The 23,889-nt window shown below is 51.5% G+C and overlaps 1 protein-coding gene across 1 annotated transcript in view; it reads left to right on the top strand.

Moving 5' to 3' along the window:
• PKNOX2 (PBX/knotted 1 homeobox 2) overlaps positions 1–23,889 on the top strand; it is a 110,539-nt gene that overhangs the window by 38,373 nt on the left and 48,277 nt on the right. The window contains exon 2 of the mRNA XM_023743248.1: positions 12,080–12,219. Within this exon, the coding sequence (XP_023599016.1) occupies positions 12,080–12,219 (140 nt within the window). The remainder of the gene's footprint in view (positions 1–12,079; positions 12,220–23,889) is intronic.

Here is a 23,889-nt window from a genome sequence, read left to right on the forward strand (position 1 = left end):
AACGAAGGAGGAACGAACATTTACAGCAGGGGAGTAATTTGCCCTGGGGAAGCCACCCACCTGTTTGTGACCTCCGAGATCCAGGGCTCAAGAATCTGGCGGGAAATCTCAGCATCCATAGTAGAGACTAGGCCAGCGGTGGGCAAACTACGGCCTGCGGGCTGGATCCGGCCCGTTTGAAATGAATAAAACTAAAAAAAAAAAAAAGACCATACCCTTTTATGTAATGATGTTTACTTTGAATTTATATTAGTTCACACAAACTCTCCATCCATGCTTTTGTTCCGGCCCTCCGGTCCAGTTAAAGAACCCATTGTGGCCCTCGAGTCAAAAAGTTTGCCCACCCCTGGTCTAGGCCAAGGTCTGGTGTCCTTATGGCCTTGGCTGGGCCACTGGGCTATGGCGAGATTGCCATGGGCTTCCCTGGGCTGGGCTGGTTCCCAAGGAAACCAATCAGGATGGGGGGAATCATGGGAGGAGTTAGGGCAGCAGTGGAGTAGGTGGGAGGGCAGAGGGGTTGAGGTCGCCAGAACATAGGCTCCTGGGGAACATAGTCTCTCCAGCGAGTGCTAAACTTTGAGGCCAGTTGGCTTTTGGAGGGCCCTCCTCCCCACTCTCAGGGCTGCTGGAGTGGCTTGCGCATAGGAATGTCTTCCATGTGAGTTTCCTGCGGGGAACTCGCTCTGGTCCCCCTGCCTTCTTCCCACTAGGATTGCAGGAGGCTGAGCCGCCTCTCAGGGGAGGCCCTGCTGCACTGCCCCGCGATGCTCATTATCTGAGAGCGCCAGCTGCTCTCTGGCGCTGTGTCCTCAGGAAAGCCGGGGCCAAGGGGGGCAGGGCTCGGGCACACAAGGGCCTCTGGAAGGAGGCCCACCTCCTCCTCATTCCGGGAGGTCTAATCTCATTACTGTCGGACCCAGTCTGACTTGTTTCCTCAAGGCCTGCCCAGCTGAGCACATCTCTAGATCGCCTCTCAGAAACCCAATTTCTTCCACTGTCGAAAAGGACAGTGTCTGATGAAGTCCCCAAAATGAGAAAGGAAGCGAGAAGCAGTGCCCCTCCTGAGACCGGGGCGGCCGTTTTAATAACGTTCCCGTTGTGCTGAGGGCAAGCAGAGCCGAGCATAATCTACTCAAATGCACAGGAGAACCTCACTTTGGAAAATTAGGAATCTGCATTACAAAATTCCCAAGCCCCGGACCTTCTTTATAATAAATTAGAAATTTTTTTCAAGGCGGGTTTTTAACTTGGCAATTTCATTTTTGAAGTTTGGGGAATAACGTTATTAACATGGCGGAGGCTCTTTCTCTCCTCCCATTTGAGTAGAGCAGCATTTGCGGTGCTGGCCCCATGCTGTATGGGGCACACCACGTGGATGATGGCCAGTCAGCCCCCACCCCTCAGTCCATTTCAGCCCAACATGGGGCAACTCGTGATTGCTTGTGCGGATGTCACTCTGTGTTTACTGTGCGCTAAAGACAGACCGTAAGCTTAGAAAGTACAACAGCAGCGACCACTGGACACATCCCTGTGGCCTGCTTCTTCCTGCCGGGGCTTTCTGTTAAGTTCCGCCAGGGTCGCGCCCCTGCTGCTGTTTAACCACAGCATCTCACGTCCCATGCGATGGCTGGGTCCTTGGTCCAGACAGACCTCCCTGAGAGCAGGGGTGTGTCACCTGGGCTTCCACAGCTCTCCTGCCCCAGCCCAGCACCCTGATTCTAAGGAACTCTCCAAGTTACTACATTCTCTACTGTCGCTTCCTCCCAGAATCCCCGTGGTAACACAGTGGCCGTCTTCCTCCTTCTAGGCATACACCCCTCATTCATGTGCTCTCTCTCCACCTCTGAGAGGTCCTTCCAGTTCTCCCATTTCCTGTAACATTCATTCCACGTGCAACATCGCCGACCAAGCAAAGTTCTCCCTCTGGTACCTCCACTGGCAATTTCAGGAAGCCCTCTGGATTTACCAGTTCCCCCACCCTCACCTTATCCACACACAAAAAACCTACCCCCACTCTTCCTCAAACGTAGACACATACGCACCGTTCCTCAAATATCTTTGCCCTTGGCTTATAGGAAGACAAATACTGCATCTGGTCTAGTTGTGTGTGTATATAGTGCTCAGTCTTCCTCTGTCTGCGTGGCCCCAGCACGTGGGGCTGCATGAGCATTAGACTAGAAAGCAGAAACCCTGGTGGGGTCGGTCTCATCCACCAGGCGCAGCCCCTATGAACGAGGGCACTCAGTTGACAGTTTAGGAACAAGTTGAAGGGTAGGTGGGTAGGTACGTATGTAGCATGACTTGATGGTGGGTGATGTTAAAAGGGTTTGGCAGTTCATCAAGGATATGGCCTCATTGTTGACCAGAGGGAGGTGGGGCACACAGCCAGGACTTCAGGGCTGTCTGGGGAGCTCATGTCAGAAGTCAAGCATCTCCTTGGGACCCTTGGGCAAAAGCTGTGTTCCTCCGTCCCTTCTACCCCTCTGCAGCCCACAGATGAGGAGAATGGTGTCCAGGACCCCAAGAAACTGTGCTTGGAGATTGGGGGTCAATGTGATGCTGTCCTACCTTTCCTGTCACAGGGAGGCTGAGCTTGGCCAGCCTGTTAGGGAGGCCAGGCCGCTCCATTCCTCCGAGTGCCTCCTCGCCCTCCCTCTCCCAGCGCCATGCCCACTTCGGTGGCTCAGGGGAGCAGGCGTCCTGTGGAAGCTGGACCTTTGATCAGTCATTGGGGTTCCCATGCTGATTTCACAGCTGGAGACAGAGGGGGTGGCGAGGGCCCTGGCTGTGAATGGCCCCTGCCCAGGCCTTGCAGCTGTGGCCACAGAAGCTGGTTCAGATGTTTTCACACTTTACAGCCCTCTCATCTCTTTAAGGGCTGGAGCCCCCTGCCTTGCAGGCCCTCTGCTCGGCTGCCTGTGAAACTCATTGGCTTTGCAGCAGTGCAGTCAATTCAGCAGCTTTGAAGGTCCCCCTAAGCCTTTTCTGTGGCTGTGATTGACAGCTCCCGTGCCCCTGGGGGCAGCACCCCAGGGACCATCTGGGCGACCTGCCTGCCCTTGCTTTGACTCATCCAAACAGACTCCAAACAGACTCTCCTCTTTCTTTTTTTATGTTCTGCTGGGTTTTTCTCTCTCGGTGCACAGTGACCTCTCTCCCTGGCCTCTTGGGCCACCACGGTCTTTAAACTGGACGTATCCCTGAACTCCAACTCACTTAAGACCCGGAGTCCTCCTGTGTAAAGGCAAGGCAGCCTCAGGTCCCACTGTGGTCCTTTATGTCCCCATTTAGGGAGAAGGCGGGCCAGCGAACACTCACTCACTCCAATGGCCTTGTCCAGGGTTTTTACCCGATGAACTTGTTACCTGAATTCTGATATTTGCCCAGAGAACAAATTTTATTGTCTATCCTCTTGCTACCAAGCAGGACGAGTGCCCTAAACAGCTACAAAAATAGTTAATGGCCCAAGTATACGAAGCTTAAAATAAATCTGGGAACAGGTGGTCAAGTAGCCACCGGCCGAGGAGCCGGGGACGCGCTGCCCCCCTCTCCCAGGAGATCGAGGAGCTCCGGTGTCTGCCTGGCCCGGCCGGGGGGAGGGGGGGGGACGAGTAGGGGCCCAAGGGTGTTTGCTGTCCTTGGAGTTCTTGATCTGTAGGAGGAAGAGTGGGATGACTGACAGAGTAGAAATGCAGGAATCCTAGGCTTTGTCCCAGCCCTACTGCTGAGGAGTTGTGTAAACTTAAGCGAGTAATTTCAGTATGATTCCTTTCATTCACTCATCCATTCAATAAATACTTTTTATTAGGAACACAATAGGCATATCAAATATGTGTTTCCAGCTATAAACACCACACACACACACACACACACACACACACACACACACACAGTGTGCATACACATTGCGATCTGATACACCCCCTAAGGGCCTCCTGGAAATCACTGGTTTGGCACTATTACATGAGCGAGGGTCCCCCTAGAAATGGGTGGAAGGGTGAGGCACACACAGTTCCTAGGAAAGTGCAATAGCTGGGAGGAGAAAGACTCAGGTCCAAGTCCACGGCCTCCCTCCTATTAGCCACATGTCACAAACACCCCAGAAGTGCAGGCAGGGCCAGCGAACATTTACAAGCCTCCTTTTGTAAACCACTGCCTAGAAATTCTATTAAAAGTAATTAGTTCATTAAGACCCCCGTGGTACACCGCTGAGGAACTCTCCTGGGGTCTGTTCTTTCCAGTCGGCCCTGGGATCAGATGTAGGTGACCCAGGCCTGCTGTTCCAGGAGCCTCTTTGAGCTAAATTGGGCTGGCCTGGCTCTTCAGCCAGCCCTTCCTGCTCCGTGTGGACTGGGTGGGGGAGCGTTGGGGGAGCCCTCATTGACCCCATCCCTTTTTGGATCCCTGAGTCTTTTAACACATCACTCAGCCCCTCATTCGGTCAGTCATTCAATCACTTAACAAACACACTGGGAGCCCCCCATGACCAGCATGGCAATGGGAACTGGGAACCAGTCCACAGGGAGACAGGCAGATAGGGCCCCGCGGTGTCACAGGTGGTAGGTTAACACACATACAGACCAGGCAGGCTCGTGCTACCTGGGCTGGGGGCATGCAAAATTGGGAAAGGCCTCCTGGGAGACTCGACTCCGGCTGAGCTGGGAAAGGAGTGGCTTCTTCGTGGTCAGGGGGAGGCCAGGGGCACATGGACGTGCCCTGCAGAGGCAGCTGTGTCAGCGAAGGCACAAGACATAAGGCTTTAGGCATGTTCACACATCCCTACACAGTGGGGTCTGATCAGGGACAACGTAGGGGCAGGTGCTGGACCGGGGACCAAGCCGGGGTCAGGCCCCACCTGTAGCGCCTGGGGGCTGTGCTCCTTGCTGCTTCCCAGCTGTTCAGCCAAACCTTGTATTTACCAAATGACTTCAGGCCCTGACCTCCCCCAGGTCCTTGGGCTCTCCCGGTTGGAGGAAACCAGGTCTCACCTGCCGGCCCTGCCGGCTCCTGGCCAAGCCCAGCGTGGCCCCAAGTGGGCCAGGGCCTGCAGCCCCGTGTTGTGGAGGGCAGGCACTGGTAGGTGGAGGGCACAGAAGAGGGGCTCCACATAGGAAGACATGCTGAGAAGGTGCAGGCCTCAGCTGTCCAGGGTTTGCAGAAAGGACCCTGCGAGGAGGTGGTGGGTGTAAAGTCACAAAGAGGAAGGCCATCTGTGGGGGGAGGGTATATGGAGACGGATATGGGGGTGAGGTGCTGGGGTGTTTTGGGGAGGGTGTAGGGTTCAATGCAGAGGGGAAGCCCCCATTGTGTGCAGCACACCCTCCCCTATAGTCCTGGGAAGAGGTATTGGCTGCTCCACTTTTACTTGATGGGAAACTGAAGCTCAGAGGAGCTGAGTCTCTTGCCCAAGGTGACGGATAATGCCACCTTCCCCCTCTCCCACTTCCCTGGGTGCTTAGAGCAAGCAGGTTCCTCCAAGGGCGGGACCCTTGGGTAGCCCACACGACAGAAGCAAAAGTGGCTGCCCTGAATGTGGGCTGTAGCTTGTATAGATCATGTAACTACCACATGCCAAGTACTTCCAAGTACCAGCTTTGTATGCCTTCTCTCATTTACTTCTAACAACCCTGTACCTTAGGTATCATTGCACCCATTTTATAAATGAGGACCCCAGATCAGAAAGGTTGAGTAACTTGCCTGGGTCATGTAGGTGGAGTGCCAGCGCCTCGTGCTGTCTGATTGTCTCAGCTCTGGGCTGGCTGCCACCACTCCCCTGCATCAGCGACTGTGACTTCTCCGTTGTAGCCGGAGGCATTCAGAGTCAAGAAAGTAATTCTGGCCCAGCGGCCTGGCTCCGTGGTTGAGCATCGACCTATGAACCAGGAGGTCATGGTTGATTCCTGATCAGGGCACATGCCCGGGTTGTGGGCTCAATCTCAGTGTAGGGCGTGCAGGAGGCAGCGATCAATGATTCTCTCTCATCATTGATGTTTCTATCTCTCTCTTCCTCTCCCTTCCTATTAACAGTAATTAAAAAAAACCAAACAGTAAATCTGCAGCTAAAAAGGTACATTTGGTGCAAAGGCCTACTACTCCCACCAGTCATCCCTGCATCAGTAGATAGCTGGGCATGCTCTATACTGAACACCAGGCTGCAACAGGAGGCAGGAACGATGGGTTTCTGTCCTCCAGGGTCCACAGTCTGGTGGCAGTGTGCTTCGGGCCATGGGAGCCCAGAGCAGGGGCCTGGTCTGTCCCTGGTGCTCAGCCAGCGCCCCCTGAAGGAGACAGCGGTCCCCCACGAGGGTGGTGGGAGGCAGGGAGTACCACTGGCATTTCACTAATGAGCAGACCAAGCCCTAGCAGGTCCAGTTACACATGCAGGGTTGCCCAGCAGTGAATGGCAAAGGCAGAGCTCCATTCTAGCTAATGTCAGTGTCTTCTGCAAACTACCTCTGGTAGTTTGTTCTAGAAAAACCCTGGTGTCATCCCGATTCTGAGCCACCTGCTCACCTCCCATGAGCAAAGGAGAGGAATTCTGAATGGCAGCTGGCAGCAGGCAGTGGTCAACCCTGCTCAGTCCTGGGCATCCTAAAGGCTCGGGTTTCTCAGGCCTTAGTTCTCCCAGCTTCTCCGCGGCCTCTGAAGGAAGGAGCCCCGAGCCACCTTCAATCAATAACCCCCCCCCCTCATGCCTTCCTACATGGGCTCCACACAAAGGACTGCTGCTGGCATGACCAGTGTTTGGAGAAGTGACTTGAACTCGTGCAGGAGCTGTCTGTGCGGGGTGGGGAGCAGTGGGGAGCAGGACCTGGATGGAGACCCGAGAGCATGCGCTGGGAAATGAAGCTCCATTCTGATTCCAGTGCTCTTCCTCTCTGTCCTCTTTTCCACTCGGGGGGAAAAAAATCTTCCCATTCTCCTCTTCTAAGAAAAGTAATTACATACAATAATTCACATGGTGTGATTTAGTCAGAAAGCCCTTGACTCTTGCCCCAACGTTTGCAAAAACTGTCTGTGATCTCCAGAAGTTTCTTCACCTCTGTGGGCTTCTGTTTTCTCATACGTACTAGTAGAATGGGGATCACACTAACCCCGTGGTCGACAAACTGTGGCTCTCGAGCCACATGCGGCTCTTTGGGCCCCTTGAGTGTGGCTCTTCCTAAGCCTTAGGAGTACCCTAATTAAGTTAATAACAATGTACCTACCTATATAGTTTAAGTTTAAAAAAATTTGGCTCTCAAAAGAAATTTCAATCGTTGTACTGTTGATATTTGGCTCTGTTGACTAATGAGTTTGCCGACCACTGCACTAACCTATTGCACAGATTATTGTTAAGCACTAAAGCTTGCAGAAATGTTTTATTGGCTCCTTAGAACACAAGGTGCCCACTCTCCCCCTATAATTGCACAAGGATGATGCTTAACAGAAAAGAAAGCATCAATTGGGCATTCCAATGCCAATAAGAGCACCTGAGGCCGGCAGGCAGGTGTGCTGCTTTCCAGCCTCCCCTCACCCTGGAGCATCTGCTCACTTCCTGGTCAGACTAGACTGCCAGCCCCCGGGTTTTGCATGCCTATACGCAGAGCTCTGGGTGGAGGTGAAGAGGCTTTGGTTTGCAGCATTTGCTATTTCTATGGTGTAATGCTCCCACCACGGACAATTTCAAGCTACCAATGTAATATTAACCATCTTGCAAAACTCCTGAAGATTTATGTTGGTTTCATGCCCAGCTGATGTGGCTCAGTGGCTGAGCATCAACTTATGAACCAGGAGGTCCTGGTTCGATCGATGATTCTCTTTCATCATTTGTGTTTCTCTCCCTCTCCCTTCCTCTCCAAAATCAATTAAAAAAATTTTTTTAAGTTGGCTTTCATAGGCCAGAACCAGGGAGCTCCAAGCAGTCATTTAGCAGTCACACTCTGTCCTAGTCCATCCAGTCTCTCCCTGTTCCTGCTCTTCAGGCTGTACCTCCAGGTAACCACCCCCAAATTCACCATAAGTCACCATACCCCCCGCCCCAGACCTTATGGACAGCTGCTGGGCCTTTCCCTTTGAGCCCCAGTTCCTGAGCAAGGGTGTGTCTGGCTAGAAAAAGAAATCTAGTATTTGGAGATGAACACATTCTCCAGACCTGGAGGAAATGCAGAGTTTGCTGAATTGGCCCCCAGGAGCTAAATAAACGAGTCACTATCCTCCCAAGACTAGTTCTGCTCTCTTACCTCTCCCGCTTCTGAGCCCCAGCAACAGCCTCTCAACCGGGCCTCTTGGGGTGCTAGAGTGTGGCCACCTCTGATTACACTTTTTTCTGAGCTCTCCTCTTTAACCAGAAAGGCCTCCCCCACCTTCCTCAAAACCCTGCCTGGAAAGGGGAGATGAGAGAAGGGGGAGCCCCTCCCCTCAGCCCTGTCTCCTCGCTCACCTTCAAGTACACGAGGAAATTCTCCCTGAGTGGGCAGAGCGGGGCACCAGCCTGGCCTGTATTTCACCCCTGAATGGGCTGTGCAGACACAGCCACGCCTCGCTGTAGGAAAGAAGCACATCCTGGAAATCTCGTGGTCGATAACAACACCACCCTCCACCCTTGGAGCACTTCAGAGCTTCCCAAGCCCTTTTTCCCACGATGCATCATCGGATCCAAGCCCCACCCCAACTCTCTGCGGGGAATAGTGGTCATTAAAGCACCCTCCTGGCGTCTGAGCCTGCCGGTGTTGGAAGGGACTTCAGATGCCACCTAACCCCCACCCACCTAGAAAGCTTCCTGACCCTCCACGGGGGCCCAGCTGATCAGCCGTCTCTGCATGGCCTTGTAGTAGTGGAAACTACCCCCCTGGAGGCAGCCTGTTCTGCCTTGGAGAGCGAGGTGGTGGGAACTTAGCTGGGGTGAGCCCAGATCTGTCTCCACGTTATATAGATCTAATGCACTGTTTGTAATTTGATCCTTCGGGGCATACAGGACAGAATTGAATCTTTCTTTCAGACGACTCAGAGGGGCTTTCACGTCTCTCCATCGTCCCCCTCTTACACATTTCAGATTCCTTCCAATAGTCCTCATACGGCGCAGTGCAGGGTCCCTTCCCCGGTCGACGCTCCTCTAAACGTACCTCCTGCCCCTGTCCCAGCACCACGGGTGGCACTGGAGGCTTTGTGCGGACTGGGCCTCTGAGCGCAGCGTTAGCTGAGGCCAGTTTTCGCGTTTGTTTGTTCGACAGACATATTACACTTCGGACTTAATGAGCCTGCTGTCAACAAAAACTGCCGCTGAACTGTGTCTCCCCTCTTCGGCGCTTAAATTATTGATTTTTTTTTTTTTGGCCGAAGTGCTAAACGTGTTAAGTGCCGACTTATTAGATGAAAATGAATCTTGTTAGACTCAGAGTGTTGCCAACATCTATAAAGATCTTTTGGATCAGTTTCCTGTCACCCATGTTTGTTAAGCATTTCGTGAGACATCCTCTAAGTCAGGGAGAGAGTACTGAACAGGAGGGCCAGGCAGAAAGTATATTCCCTCTCCTGGAAGCCTTCCTCTCACTGACACCCCGCAGTTGTCATCCTTTGGGGGAAGCTGACTAATTCACACAACTGTCCACCCAGCACGTCTCTCCATGTTTCCCACAAGGACATCTGGGAGGTACCAGGCTGAGGTCACTTACACCGTCCATGTCTACCCCATCTGCCCCATCTGCCAGCTTAGAAGGCGTGTTAAATCCAGAAGCTGAGCCTCATTCTAGCAGGCACTCGGCCCTGTGACCCCAGTGCCCAGCACAGTGCCCAGTACATGGCAGGGAACGGAGTAGCATTTGGAGAAATAATCCGTTGCATTTGTGAATGAAAGAAACCGGCCCAGGTTACTGTGGACATTAGCAATATTTAGTATTTCTGACTCCACCTTCTTTCTCTTTTAAATATTGGAACATTTGTTTCTACTTTCTTCCTTAACACATCTCTTTAGTACTCACGAATCCTAAAAGGGCACCAATGTGCTGACTGATAAGATAATAGGAGGCTGGGAGAGTTAAGGGATTTGTCCAAGGCCAAAGCTAATAACAGAAGGCAGTAGGGCTCCAGGTACCCTGATGGCTGTCTAGCCTCTTGTGCACTGAGATTGGGAAAGTTCCCCCAGCTTGGCCAACAATAGCAAAGCTATTTCATCCTAACAAAAAATGATGGGGACACCGTATAGTAAAGCAGATATAGTTCTTTTATAGTCTCAGTCTCATTCACTACCCTCATTCATTAATTCAGTTCAAACAATAATTTGGTTCAACAAATATTTATTGAGCCTCTACTAGTGCCAGGCAATTCGGAGCGCTAGGAATATGAATCCAGTCCTTTTGAGCTTGAATTTTAGTTGAGGACAGGAGAGATTTAACTAAGCAAGTAGACATGTAGTGCATGTCATGATAAGGGCTATGGAATAAGGCAGAAGAAGGGCGAAGGGGCTCTTTACTCTGAAGATGTTATGTCTGAGCAGAGACTTAAATGGAGAGAAATGGAGAGAAACGAGATAGCAGATGTCTTGGGGATATCGACACCAGCAATACTGTGCTGTGTTTGTGGAAGTACAATACTTTTTCTTCCAGAAAGCAGGAACCTAGATCATATGATAAACTTTTAAGCTATAAAATACCTGCTGCTTTCGAGGTGGATTCATTCATTTACCCTCTCATTTATTTTCTCTACAAACACTAAGCGTCTACTCTGTGTCGGGGATGGGTGCTGGGGGTGAGGGTGTGGGCGAAGCTTTAGTGCAGGAGGCAGACGAGTCTATGAGCCCAACGGCACCAGGGCAGCGCTGTCTCGGTGCGACAGACAGGCGAGACATGTCACCATTCATGGCATTTGAGGGATCCCTCTGACTAAAGAAAATATAACATAAAAGCATTATCTTCTGTAGTGATGGTTATCAGAAGTTTTAAAGCCATTTAAGCATTTCTTCAAATGAAATCTTATACAGGAAATTCAATATATAATATTAAAAGGAGTTTCTCTGATTATAAAAAATATATATATAAAGGCCCTAGAGCAGCGGTTCTCAACCTGTGGGTCGCGACCCCTTTGGCGGTCGAACGACCCTTTCACAGGGGTCACCTAAGACCATCCTGCATATCAGATATTTACATTATGATTCATAACAGTAGCAACATTACAGTTATGAAGTAGCAACAAAAATAATTTTATGGTTGGGTCACAACATGAGGAACTATATTTAAAGAGCCAGAAGGTTGAGAACCACTGCCCTAGAGGCACCTTTAAAGCATGTAACAGGATGAAAACAACTGCTCTAACTAAATATTTGTAAGGGTTAAGAACAGAAGCCTGTGCAGTGTTGTTAAAACCCACTTACCTTCAAGTGACCAGGTCAACCAAATCTGGGGACCATTCAGTTTTCAATCGAAACCATTAAAACAGTTACCTCTGGCTTGCGTTACATGGAATAGACCTGCCCAAATGAGAACAACTCAGCTACTGGTATTTTTTCCTCCTCTTCAAGTTATCAAACTTAACACTGCCCAGTACATCCCAGATGACTCATCGGCACAATTTAAAGGGCTCATCATTTTTTTTTCTGCTTCTGGACAGAGGTCACCACCTTAGTTTGCATTAAGAATTGTCTCTTTCTTTAATATTTTTTTATTGATTTCAGAGAGGAAGTGAGAGGGAAAGAGAGAAACGTCAGTGATGAGAGAGAATCATAGATCAGCCATCTCCTACACACCCCTGACTGGGGATCGAGCCCACAGCCCAGACATGTGCCCTGACTGGGAATCAAACCGTGACCTCCTGGTTCATAGGTCAGGAGCCACACTGGCCAGGCAACAATCATCTCTTTTAAAGTGTGCTGTGCACCACCTGGTTTTGAATGTCCCTGTATTGTTCTCTGGAACATTCTCATTTGAAGAAAGACCTGCTTTCTCCTGACTGTAGCACATATACAAATAGACACGCATTATACAGGCACAGTTCCCTTCCACACACTCTGTTATCCACACACACACCACAGGCAAGGCAGCCCCAGCCATTCCAGCCAGGTGTCCTGGCCACACTAACCACCACCTCCTCTTTCTTCTCTCTGCAGATGACGGCAACTGCTCAGACACCCTCTAAGGCCCAGGCTGTCCATATCTCCGCACCCACTGCTGCTGCCAGCACTCCTGTGCCCAGTGCCCCCATTGACCCCCAGGCCCAGCTGGAGGCTGACAAGCGAGCTGTGTACAGGTAGGAGACGCCTCAGCTGTGCTGAGAAGCCCCAACCAGCCTCAGGCCCGAGCTGTGAGAGATGAGACTGCAAGCCAGTGGGTGGGCTCGTCAAAGACAATGACCAGCAGCTGCTCCCTTCTCAGCCTTCTCTCTCAGATCAATCCGGAGATCCCTCAGCTGGCCACTGGGGTTGGCGCTCGCAGCCTGGAATTGTCTAGTGAGGGATAAGAGGGCCTGGGCAGTATCTTCCAGGGGGAGCCCTTCTTCATCCCAGTTGGGGAGATGAGCCCTAATGAGCCAGAAACCCTCCACTCAGCAACCAGGCAGCTGCCTGGGGACTGCTGTCTGCCTCGTCTCACTGTTGCCTTTACTCCAGCAAGAGCTCTGTGCATCTATCACAGCGTCTAGCACCTGGTATGATGCGAGCTTTAGTGTGCCTGATAGTCATTGGAGAGCTTGTTAAATGCATGTTGTGGGCTCCGTGCTCAGACATGCTGGGTCTGTAGGTCAGGCTATAGCGACATGAACTTGTGAAAGCATGCCTGGTGACTCCAATGCAGCTGTTCCTGGAACCACATTTTGATTCATGGTCATCTTGGGTTTTTAGCAACAGGTGTGTGTGCAGCTGTGTAGGTCCTGGCACCTCCCCCAGGTGGGGGCAGAGAGCAGGAACTCGTCCCATCTTGCTCTGCACCAGCCCATGCACCAGGGTGGGCCCAGAATGGTCCAGAGGGAGGAGGAGCTCGGGGGAGTTCCTGTTTACGTCTGTGGCTGGGAAGAAGCTGGCATCATCTGAGAGCGGGACTGAATGAGGCTCCAGCAGGGACTGAACTCTCATTCGTCCACTAAGAGAAGATGCCTGGGCCCCACTCAGTTCTGAGGCTGGACCCTGGCTCACGTTCGCCGTGTGAGCGTAGGCATTCAGGTGCATCAGTGAGCTCGGCTTACCTCTGGCTGGGCACACACTGCAGCAGGTGCTAATGTCAGTAACATGTGCAATGGGCCACCCAGGGTGGAGAGGAAGAAGATTGATTCTCTCTTCCTCACCCCCCACCCCTCCCCCAGATGACAGTGCCTTTATGGTAATGGTGGCGATTATTGCTGTTATTATCATTATCATTGGCATTATTTTTAGTTACTCAGATGAGCTGACGGCCTCTAATGCTAACAGTGGGGAGTCCAGAACAGTGGGCTCTGATCCATAGATCCTGGCACGGGGGAGCTTGCCAGGCCTGACGAAAGATACATCACAGGGCCTGCCCGCCCACCCCAATGCAAGGCCCGGCCCGGCTGCCTGCAGGCAGGAAACTCCACCTTGGACCCTAAAGAACACCAGGATCTGGCCACAGTCCCTGTTAGACTCTAGGGGACCAGCCAGCCTCCCCCATCATGGGACTCGGCACTCCTGTCATCCCTGCCCTCCTTCCCATCACACTCTTATTGAACCCCTGCTATTATATGTGCTGGACTCTTGGGGAAAGAGGAAACCCCTAAAAAGATAAGTGCATGGGCTGTTCTCTGTCTCCCCCGAAAAGAAACCAACACAGTGGTCAGAGCTTTAACAGCAGAGGCTTCACAGAGAGAATGTATGAGGCCAGTAAGAGAGCTCACGGGAGGAGCAGCGGGTGGAGTAGGACCTGCAGGCAGGGTAGACCTGATGTGTTCTGGGAATGCCAGGAGCCAGAGCTGGGCGTGGGGAGACGCGGCTTCATTGCCACCCGTAAATTAACTGTGTGGTGGCTGGTGCCCTGCTGGGTGTGAGAAGGGAGAGGAGAGTATCATGGCCTCCGGAACTGCCTGGTGGCCCAATGACGGGGGGGTACAGCCACGATGCTCCATGGATCACTGTGGCTCCAAGGGTGGGCACAGCAAGCAGCGTGGCAGCACCTGGGAACTGATTAGAAATGCAGAATCTCAGCTCCCCCAGACCTCGGGATGCACGATCTGCACTTTAACAAGACCCCAGGTGATGCACATGCCCACTCAAGACTGATCCTGGGCACCTTCCCAGAGCCCTGGGGCCGGGCCCTGTACTGAGCTCAGATTCAAGTCTGGAGGGATCCCCAGATTAGGGGTGCACTTGCCTCTGAGCTTTAGTTTCTTGGCGGGGCCTCAGCAGCAGGTGTGATAAGGGTTCACGAGACAGCCATGTGAGTACCTGGCACCACGTCTGGCTCAAACCATAGCGGTCCCCTGGCTACCAGTTGCTCCATGGGCTCCATAGCCCTTCCCAGGACCCCAGGCTCCTTCCCCTTACCCCCCACCCCCACCCCTAGGCCAGGCTGCAGGGGAAACAGCCACCCCCCCTTGTGGGAACTGCCCATCAGGATGTCACTCCTTCCTGTTCGCCTTCACACCCAATCTTCACCTCTCCCTCAGGCTGGCCACCCCATAGCCCTTGGTGTTTGCCCAGGTTATCTCTGCAGGTGGCCCCCCAACTGCCCAGCAAACATGGTGACCCCGCATCTCAGGTCATCAACACCCCCAGCTTCTCCGCTCTGCAGCCCTTCCTGCCTGCCCCCTGCCCCAGGTTGTCTCTCACAGCACACCTCTCCCATTAGTACCAGCTGCCCTCTCTACAGCCCTCCTGCATGACTGGGAGGGAACTCAGCCTCCAGGAGGGTCGGGTGATTTTAATTAGATTTGCCTGCCTGGGGCAGTCCGGCTGCTCCGAAGCACTTCAGGGAGTTGGCATTTCATGTCAATAAATGTAATGAGACCCTTTTGACTCAGATTAGCGCCCACACTGACTTTTGGGAGCCCCCACCACAGCCCCTCTCAGAACCACAGGTGAAGAAAGAGTAGAGAAGTCCCCGGCCCCTGCAGGGCCACAGAGGGGCAGTGGGACAAAGGGAGGCGCACCTGTGAGGGAGGGAGCCTGCCAGTCCCCTAAGGTTTGCAAGGTTGTGTTTGTGTATGAGGATGTGTTCATGAAGTGTACTGGTTCCCGCTGATATGGAGGGTGTGTGTGTGTGTGTGTGTGTGTGTGTGTGTGTGTGTGTAGTGGGGAGACCCGGTCTGTCTTTAATTGGATCAGACCAGAGCATCATCTGGGCTAATCAGCCAGGCAGCCAGGAGTCCCGCTCAGATTAATGACCGCAGTCTAATCTGAGCAGACCTGGTGATTGGCTGCACATCGTGGGTAATTGCGTTTGTGGCCCGGGAACAATACTGAGGGGGTCTGAGAAGGAGGCCCTGTACAGTGGGGATCGCAGGCTTGGACCCACTCAGTTCTCTCCTTCCTCAGCCCCCACCGAAACCCCAGGATTTTCCCCCAAGAAGTTAAAGTGTAGCTTGAGCCGTGGCCCCATGTCTGTGCTGGCGGACAGACGGACGGGCGTTGTCTGGGACCTGGCAGTGAGGTTGCCAGCAGCACAGAGAAGGGCCAAAAGGGGAGGTTAATTCAGCTTCCACACTCCCTCCTCCCCTCCAGTCTCCTTCCTTTCCCTTTGAAGTGAGTTGGTTCCCATGGAAACGATGATGTCCTGGGGAGCAGAAGAGAGGCAGGGAGCTGGCCTGGCCAGGTGCAGTGGAGGAGGAGGCTGGCTTTGCTGAGACTGCTCAGGAGGCGCTGTGGTTCTCACCCCTAAGGCTGAAAACCTCTCTGAGAACCCACGAAGTGGCCGGCCTGGCGCTGCAAAAGTGGCCTATTATTGATGGGAAATGCTGCGTGGAGGTGTGAGCACCGAGAAAATAGCAGGCAGTTGTGTTTGCTTCTCCATTAAAAATGCTCGAGAATTGAGCTGCAGGTCAGACGGACAGGGTGAGTGGCTGCTGCACCCTATACAGGTGACCCTTGAACAACACAGGGGTCTAGGGGTGCTGACCCCGAGGCAGTAAAAAACCCAACTATAACTTTGACTCCCCCGAAACTTAACGACAGTGGGCCCTTTGCATCCACAGATTCAACCAACTGCGGAGAGAAAGCAGTATATTTGATCCACAGTTGGAGAACACAGGTCGGTCATGTAAAAATGCTGTTTATTTGATCCGCAGTTGGTTGAATCTCGGATAAGAAACCCATGGATACAGAGGGTCATGTATTTATTGGGGAAAATCCATGTATAATGGGGCCCGAGCATTTCAAACTCATGTGGTTTAAGAGTCAACTGTATTTTTCCTTTGTGGCATTACTCACAATGGAGTTGACGGTGTTAACATCATTTCTGTTTTTCCCACTAGATCAGTGATGGCGAACCTGTGACACGCGTGTCAGAGGTGACACGCGAACTCATTTTTTTGGTTGATTTTTCTTCGTTAAATGGCATTAAATATATAAAATAAATATCAAAAAATATTAATCTTTGTTTTACTATGGTTGCAAATATCAAAAAATTTCTGTATGTGACACGGCACCAGAGTTAAGTTAGGGTTTTTCAAAATGCTGACACGCCGAGGTCAAAAGGTTCGCCATCACTGCACTAGATTGTTAACTCCGAGAGGGCAAGGTCTGTGTCTGCATCTTTCATTGATTTATCCCAAGTGCATTACCTAATACCTTAGAGCAGCAGTTCTCAACCCCTGGGTCGCGACCCCTTTGGGGGTCAAACAACCCTTTCACAGGGGTTGCCTAAGACCATCGGAAAACACATATATAATTACATATTGTTTTTGTGATTAATCACTATGCTTTACTTATGTTCAATTTGTAACAATGAAAATACATCCTGCATATCAGATATTTACATGACGATTCATAACAGTAGCAAAATTACAGTTATGAAGTAGCAACGAAAATAATTTTATGGTTGGGGGTCACCACAACATGAGGAACTGTATTAAAGGGTCGCGGCATTAGGAAGGTTGAGAACCACTGCCTTAGAGTCAGCCGTCTAGCTGATGTACTAGATCAGCGCTTACTGAATGGACTCCCTAACCAGGCTAGGCAGTACCCATATGTACACCATGGTTCTAGGCTGCTGTGCTGGCAAACTGGCCCTAGGGGAGAGGAGAACCCTGATTTGTAGCATTGGCTGATTTCCAGTATAAACGCTCCCACCCTGGTCCATTTCAAGTTCCAATGTGATGCTGCTAAACAGAGTTGGGAGAAGATGCGCCACTGGCTCTCGCCAGGCTAAAGTAAAAACCCATACAGGTGCCCAAGTCCCAGGCACACAGTCTCTGCTCTAAACAGCTCAGCACATCTCACCACCGCTTCTTCGGAGAGATTTTCTTCGTATCTGTAGCCACGAGCCTACATTCCTTGGTCTTCACTGTTTTGTCTGGTCTACTCTTGGGTCCTAAGTTTGAAATGTTCTCTCTTTAAAAATTAATACTTAGAACAGTGCCTGGCACAGAGTGGGTGCTTTATAAGAATTTGCAATTGTGCTTTTTCTCCTTAACCCCAAGGCAGGGAGTTTTCTCCCTTGTAGATTGTACCCAACATTGTCTGTCTGTTTGAGTGAAGCCCCACCATCACCCCCAACTTCCTCACCTTCTCCAATTCCAGTCCTCTCCTGCTTTATCCATTGACAAACTTCTTCCTGGCAGCCCCAGAAATCCTGCCAGGCGTCAAATCATTCTCCTGCCTCTTTATTTTCTCTGCTTTCAGAGTTGTGACCTTTCCACAGAGCACTCCCAGTTCTTCACATCAGTCTCCTCTCACAAACCACAAACTCAGACCTTCTCCCTTCGTGTGTGACCTGCTGTCCCGTTCTAGTTCAATAAAAGCAACAGACATTTCCAAGCCCTGTTTATATCACTCATGTTCCTGTCTCATCCAAACTGGGTCCCTCTAGAGTCCACACTCATTTGGGGAAAGGTCAGAACAGGGCAGTGGGCAGTGTTCCCTAGCAACCATCCTTCTGAATGAAGGTCACTGACGTTCTAAGCTTGATCTTGATAGTCCTATAGCTCGAGGTGCAAATGCAGCAGAGTGGCCGTGCTGGGCAGCCGGGCGAGATCTAGAAATAGACTTGGTGATAACTAGCTTCATCACCTTGAGCATGTTAATCTCTCTGAGCCTCTGGTTTCTTAACTGGAAAAAGAACATAGTAATAGCTAGATTAAAATGAGATCTTATTTGATAATACCGGACCCACAGACCAGTGTGTCCTACGTAGACCGGGGTGGGGGTATTATAAATAAGGGCCAGCTTGCCTCCCCATGGCCAGTGGGTGTCCCTGTGGCCTGTCTGAGCTGTGAAGGGTCTAGTGTATTCAGGGAGATGGAATCCAGGGTCAGGATCATGGCTTTGGACTTAGATTGACAGGGTTTACCTTCTGGCTTCACTGCTAGCCTGGTTTCCTCATCTGTACAATGGGGCTAAAAATAGTGCTGTCTCTTCAACAGGATTGTTGTGGGGATTAAGTGAGGTAATGCATGGAGATAGCTTGTTACAGAACCTGGCGAATGAAGCGCTCTGCAGGCATCAGCCACTGGCAGAGTACATGATGAGAGGTGAGGCAGCAAGAGGAGGCAGGAAAGGACTCCCAGTAGGAGGCTCTTCCCACTGCAATTCAAACAAACGTGTACCGAGCTCTGCTGTGTAGCAAGCCTCACGTTAGATTCCAGGAGGGGTTCAGAATAAGGAAAACTTCAGTCCGAGGAGTGAGAGGAAGACAACATAGAAAGTAGTGTCACATAAACTTGGCACGTGGGATAGGCTCAGAAAAGTATTCGTGGAATTGCCTGCAAGCTGCTGGCCGTGATGCAGTGTGGGAGAGTTGCACTGCTTTTCCTAAGGGAGGCGAAACCCACCGGAAATGATAGCCCAGCTGCCCTTCCCGGACAGGGCTGGAAGACGGGGTGGGAGGAACCCCGAGTTTGGGGCTGGTCCTGCTGTGACTGTCCTCGTGAACAGCAGCCCGGCCAGGACCCTGGGAACTGGTACTTCCTAATGAAGTGTCTTTGAGGGAATTCTTCCACCTTGTGACCAAAGGGTGTCTGGCTCCAGGGAGCTGACCCTGGGCCTTAACCCTCCGCCTTTCCTGGCATTGGGCTTGGTCATCCCTGGAACGGCTGGGCTAGGGGCCTGAGGATGGTGGGGGAGGAGTTCAGCCATTCCAAGAAGTCCAGATGCTCTGGACTAGGTGCTGGGGGTCAAAGCTCCAGGCTGCATCCGTCCTGGGCTTTATGGGCGGGGCTCTCGCAGACACTCCTGGCGTTTGAAGCAAGTGGCCTCAGAGCTAGCATCCCAGCTGTTGACTGTAGTCAGGGGCGTGAACCCACTGGAGCCGTAATATAAGAGTAAACCATGCTTCATTCTCCTGGGCACCAGAGCAAGCCTGTTTCCCGCCTTCCTAAAGGCATCTGCAGACCCCGCCCCAAGCCCCGCCTCCACACATCCTGCTGGCGGGGCCGGTGCAGAGGCTGCAGCTGCTGGGCCCAGGAACAGGTGTGTTCAGAGGCAGTGGGTCCTGCTGCTCCCACAGCTCACCGCCTGGCCTAGGCAGAGCTGAGAGTCCGGGTACCTGTGAAGACAAGGCCCACCAACACGAGATGCCGAACCTGGAGTGCCAATGACTTGCCTCCTCAGAGGTCATGTTAGGCTTGAAGGAGACAATGAATGCTAGCAGTGCCAGTGCTTGGCATGTAGAGGCTCAGAGCGAAGGATGGTTTCGTTGGCGAGGAGTTACAGTCCTAGACTGGATCTGCCCCATTACCGGAGGGAAGTCAACCAGTAGGCGGGTCTCCCGCTAGTGGGATGGGGTGGGTGGGTGGGGTGGAAGGAGACCAGCAAGCAAAGCCTGGGGGTTCGGGTGGCCGATGATTTCTCACCAGTCTTGCCCTTCTTTTTTAACCATAGCGCCACACTCTGATTTTCCCAGCACTGGTCCATTTTTGGTCAAATGTAAAGATCATAAGACTGAGACTTCCGTCTAACTTCTGACTCTACCATTGGGCAAACCATTGAACCTCTTTAGATAAGCTTTCCTCCCGCAACAGGTGGGTCTCAGATGAGAAAATGTAAGGTCTATAAAGATCTTAAAGCCCGGGCCCTGGCCGGCTGGCTCATTTAGTTGGAGCATCCTCCCGTGCACCAAAAAAAGGGTTGTGGGTTTGATTCCCAGTCAGGGCACATGCCTGGGTTGCAGGCTTGATCCCCAGTGGACGGCGTGCAGGAGGCAGCCCATCAATGATTCTCTCTCATCATTGATGTTTCTATATCTCTCTCCCTCTCCCTTCCTCTCTGAAATCAATAAAAACATATAAAAAATAAAAATAACAAATAAATAAATGTTAAAGTCCTGTTCAAACACAGAGTACTATTAGGAGAGCAGGTTCTTTTGGAAACTGGTTTGATGAGCAGAGATTCTCTTGCGCTGCAGCAGTCCTGATTCTCGAAGGGTCAACATGGCAGTTCAGTTCTGAGACCCCAGGGACACATGTGACTCAAGGACAGTAGAGGAAAAAAGGGAGGAGGATGAAGTGATTCCAATAATTGTTCAAAAACAGTACATGGACGGGGGAAGAGCACAACATTTGGAATTTGGATACCCAGATTTAAATTTCAACTCAGTCACTCACTAGCTTGATGTAATTATTTAACCCATGGCACCTCAGTTTGCTAATCAGTAAAATGGGACTAATAAGAATATTGGGTGTTTAAATGCAATAAGTACATGGAAAGGCACTTTGTAACTTACAGAGTGCCTGCCAGCGACCAAGGCACCGTGGACAGAGCTCCCCTTTCCACGGCGTCCTTTCCCCCGAAGTGCTCTCTCTCAGGGGATGGTGGCGTCTCTGGTGACTTGGGTAGGAGCTCTGACTGGCTCACACTAGCTGCCTACCCTCAGGGAAGATACTTTCTGTGCCTCCGTTATCTCTCCTTAAAATGTGGGGGCTGGTCATCAAAAAATCAGGAGATAGGAAGTGCTGGCGTGGATGTGGAGAAAGGGACCCTCCTGCACTGTCAGTGAGATTGTAAATTGGTGCAGCCACTGTGGAAAACTGTGGAGGATCCTCAAAAAAGTAAACTACCATATGATCCAGCAGTTCCACTGCTGGGTATATGTCAAAGGAAGCAAAAATATTAACTCAAAAAGCTATCCGCACCCCTGTGTTCATAACAGCATTTTTTACAATAGCCGAGACATGGGAGCAATATATATGAACATTATTCAGCCATAAAAATTAGGTAAACCTACTATTTACAACAACATGGACAGAACTTGGGGGCATTGTTCTATGTGAAATGAGTCAGAAAGACAAGGACAAATACTATTTGATCTCACTTACCAGTGGATTCTGAAAAAATACCAGCAACAAACAAATCAGACTCCCAGATAAAGAGATCAGACTTGTGGTTCCCAGGAGGGGGAGGGGAAATTGGAGGAAGGTGGTCAAAGGTGAAAAGGTTCCAGTTATAAGATAAATAAGAACCAGGATGTAACGTACAGCAGGATGACTATAGCCGAACTGCTGTGTGATACACAGGAAAGTTGCTAAGAAAGTAAATCCTGAGTTCTCATCACAAGGAGCATTTCCCCCATTTTTCTTGTCTTTTCATTGTATTTCTATGAGGAGATGGATGTTAGCTGAGCCTACTGTGCTAGTCATTTCATAATATATGTAGGTCAAACCATCATGATGTACCCCTTAGACTTATACAGTGAGGTGTGTCAACTATTTCTCAATAAAACTGAAAAAAAAATGAAGGGGCTGGACATGAGATCCTACCAGGTCTCAGGTTTTAGGTTCTTGGTATTCTTGCCCTTGAAGACGAGCCTTAACAATCACTTTGTTGAGATTTCACATTTTTTAAAATGTGCCAGGAGGGAGGGGCGTGTGTGTGTGAGTGTGTGTGTGAAGGGAGCGGGCAGAGCACACTGTGGTCAGCCCTGGGCCACACTTGCCGGGAACAGAGCTGTCCACCACCTGGGGAGGAGCGACAGTTGGGGCCCTGGGACCCCAGCCGATGCAATTCCAATTTGGCAACAAGAAGTCCTCTCCAAGACAACCCAGGCTAACACCGCCCACTGGGCAGGACTAAAAATACACCCGCACGGTGTCAGCGTCACACCTGAAGTAAAAATACATCCGCAGGAGCTGCTGGCTTGCTCCCCCACCCCACTCCGCTCTCTCCATCTGGTGCCTTTGAGCGCGAGGAGTGGAGGGCTGGGCAGGCACCGCCTCCACATCACCCCCTCCCTCCAAGACCCTGCCAGCCCACCCCCCCACACCCCCCCCAGCAGAGCCCAAAGCAGGCAAGTCTTTTTGTAGTAACTGTGGCTAGAAACTGCCAGATGGCAGTATCTGATCCCAGTACCCCAGCAGGAATGGATTCTGAGCCGGAAAGAAGTTCCGGATTGTATCTTGGAACCTTCATTCTCACAGTCGGGGCTTCTTTATTCACTCACTCGTTCCCATGCATCGATTCACTGAATAGTTACTGAGCCTCTGCTGTGTGCCAGGCACTGTGCCTGACCCCTGGATATTCAAAAAGAGGACGGGCATGGCCCGGAGGAGCTCAACATGCAGTGAGGAAGACAGATCTGTGCACATAGCTACAGCCAGTAGAATGTGTCCCAAGGGAAATAAAAATAAATGCTTACTGGCAGTGCTGTTCTGGTTAAAAAAGGAGGGTCTGGGTTTCTGATCAATTGCACGTGGCCTCTGTTCTCCTCTCTCTGTACCTCTATTTAAGTTGGCATGTGGGCTTGTCCCTGCCACATGAGTCAACGGAGATGGGAATATAAATTGATTGGAGCGGACGGTGTCAGTGTTGCTCTGAATCAAAAAGGTGCCCACACACTTCCTCTTCCAGGGAAAAGGAGCAGCTTACTAAGCGTCAGGCACTCCACATGCTTCTTCACTGAACCTTACAGGTACCTGCGTGGTGGTGGTGTCCCTGCTTTAGAAAAAAGGAAACAGCCCTAGCCGGTTTGGCCCAGTGGATAGAGTGTCGGCCCGTGGACTGAAGGGTCCTGGGTTCAATGCTGGTCAGTTGCAGGCTCGATCTCTGGCTCTGGTCCGGGTGCGTGTGGGAGGCTACCAATTGCTGTGTCCTTCTCACATCAATGTTTTTCTCTCTCTGTCTCTACCCCTCCCTTCCACTCTCTCTGAAAATCAATGGGAAAAATATCCTCAGGTGAAGATTAACAACAGAAAAAGGAAACTGAGACTCAGAGAAACTCAGTAACTTGCCCCTCAGTCACACAGTTATGTGACCCCAAAGTCTAGACTCGTTTCAGCGCGCCCAGCTTCTCGCCCTAAAGGAGGAGGTGGTCCGGGTGGAAACCCTGAGGCACCCCTGATGGTTCAGAGGAGGTAACGCTTCCTCTTGCTGGAGACGCCCTCCAGGCGCCTGCGCAGAAGGGATGGCACTCGGAGCTGGATTCTCAGATGACTGGAAGGGACAGGTAGAGACCCAGGGGCAGGCAGCTGAGGCGGAAGGACCAGCAGGAGCCCCAGGAGTCTGGTTGCCTGAGCTGGTGAAGGGGGATTGTGCAGATACGGGGCCGGGGGCCACCTGCTCTCTGTCCATCCACCACGTTCTGGGAGTCTGTTGAGGAGACACACTGAAAAGTGAGGCCACACTGTGAATGCCGCGTGTTCGTCTGAGGATGCTTATTGATTTCCTCAGCATCCAGGAGAAACATGGCGACAGTTCTCACAGTGAATAGTTGTAAGGGGCCTCTGGCAGTGGAGAGATGCCCAGGAAAGGGGCAGCAGGCCCCCCTGGAAAGTGGCTCTGGGGCATTGCCTCTGATTCTGGGATCCCAGTGACCTCTGACCGTGGGCTCT

This window comes from Myotis lucifugus, unplaced genomic scaffold, assembly GCF_000147115.1.
Source record: "Myotis lucifugus unplaced genomic scaffold, Myoluc2.0 scaffold_382, whole genome shotgun sequence".
NCBI lineage: Eukaryota > Metazoa > Chordata > Mammalia > Chiroptera > Vespertilionidae > Myotis > Myotis lucifugus.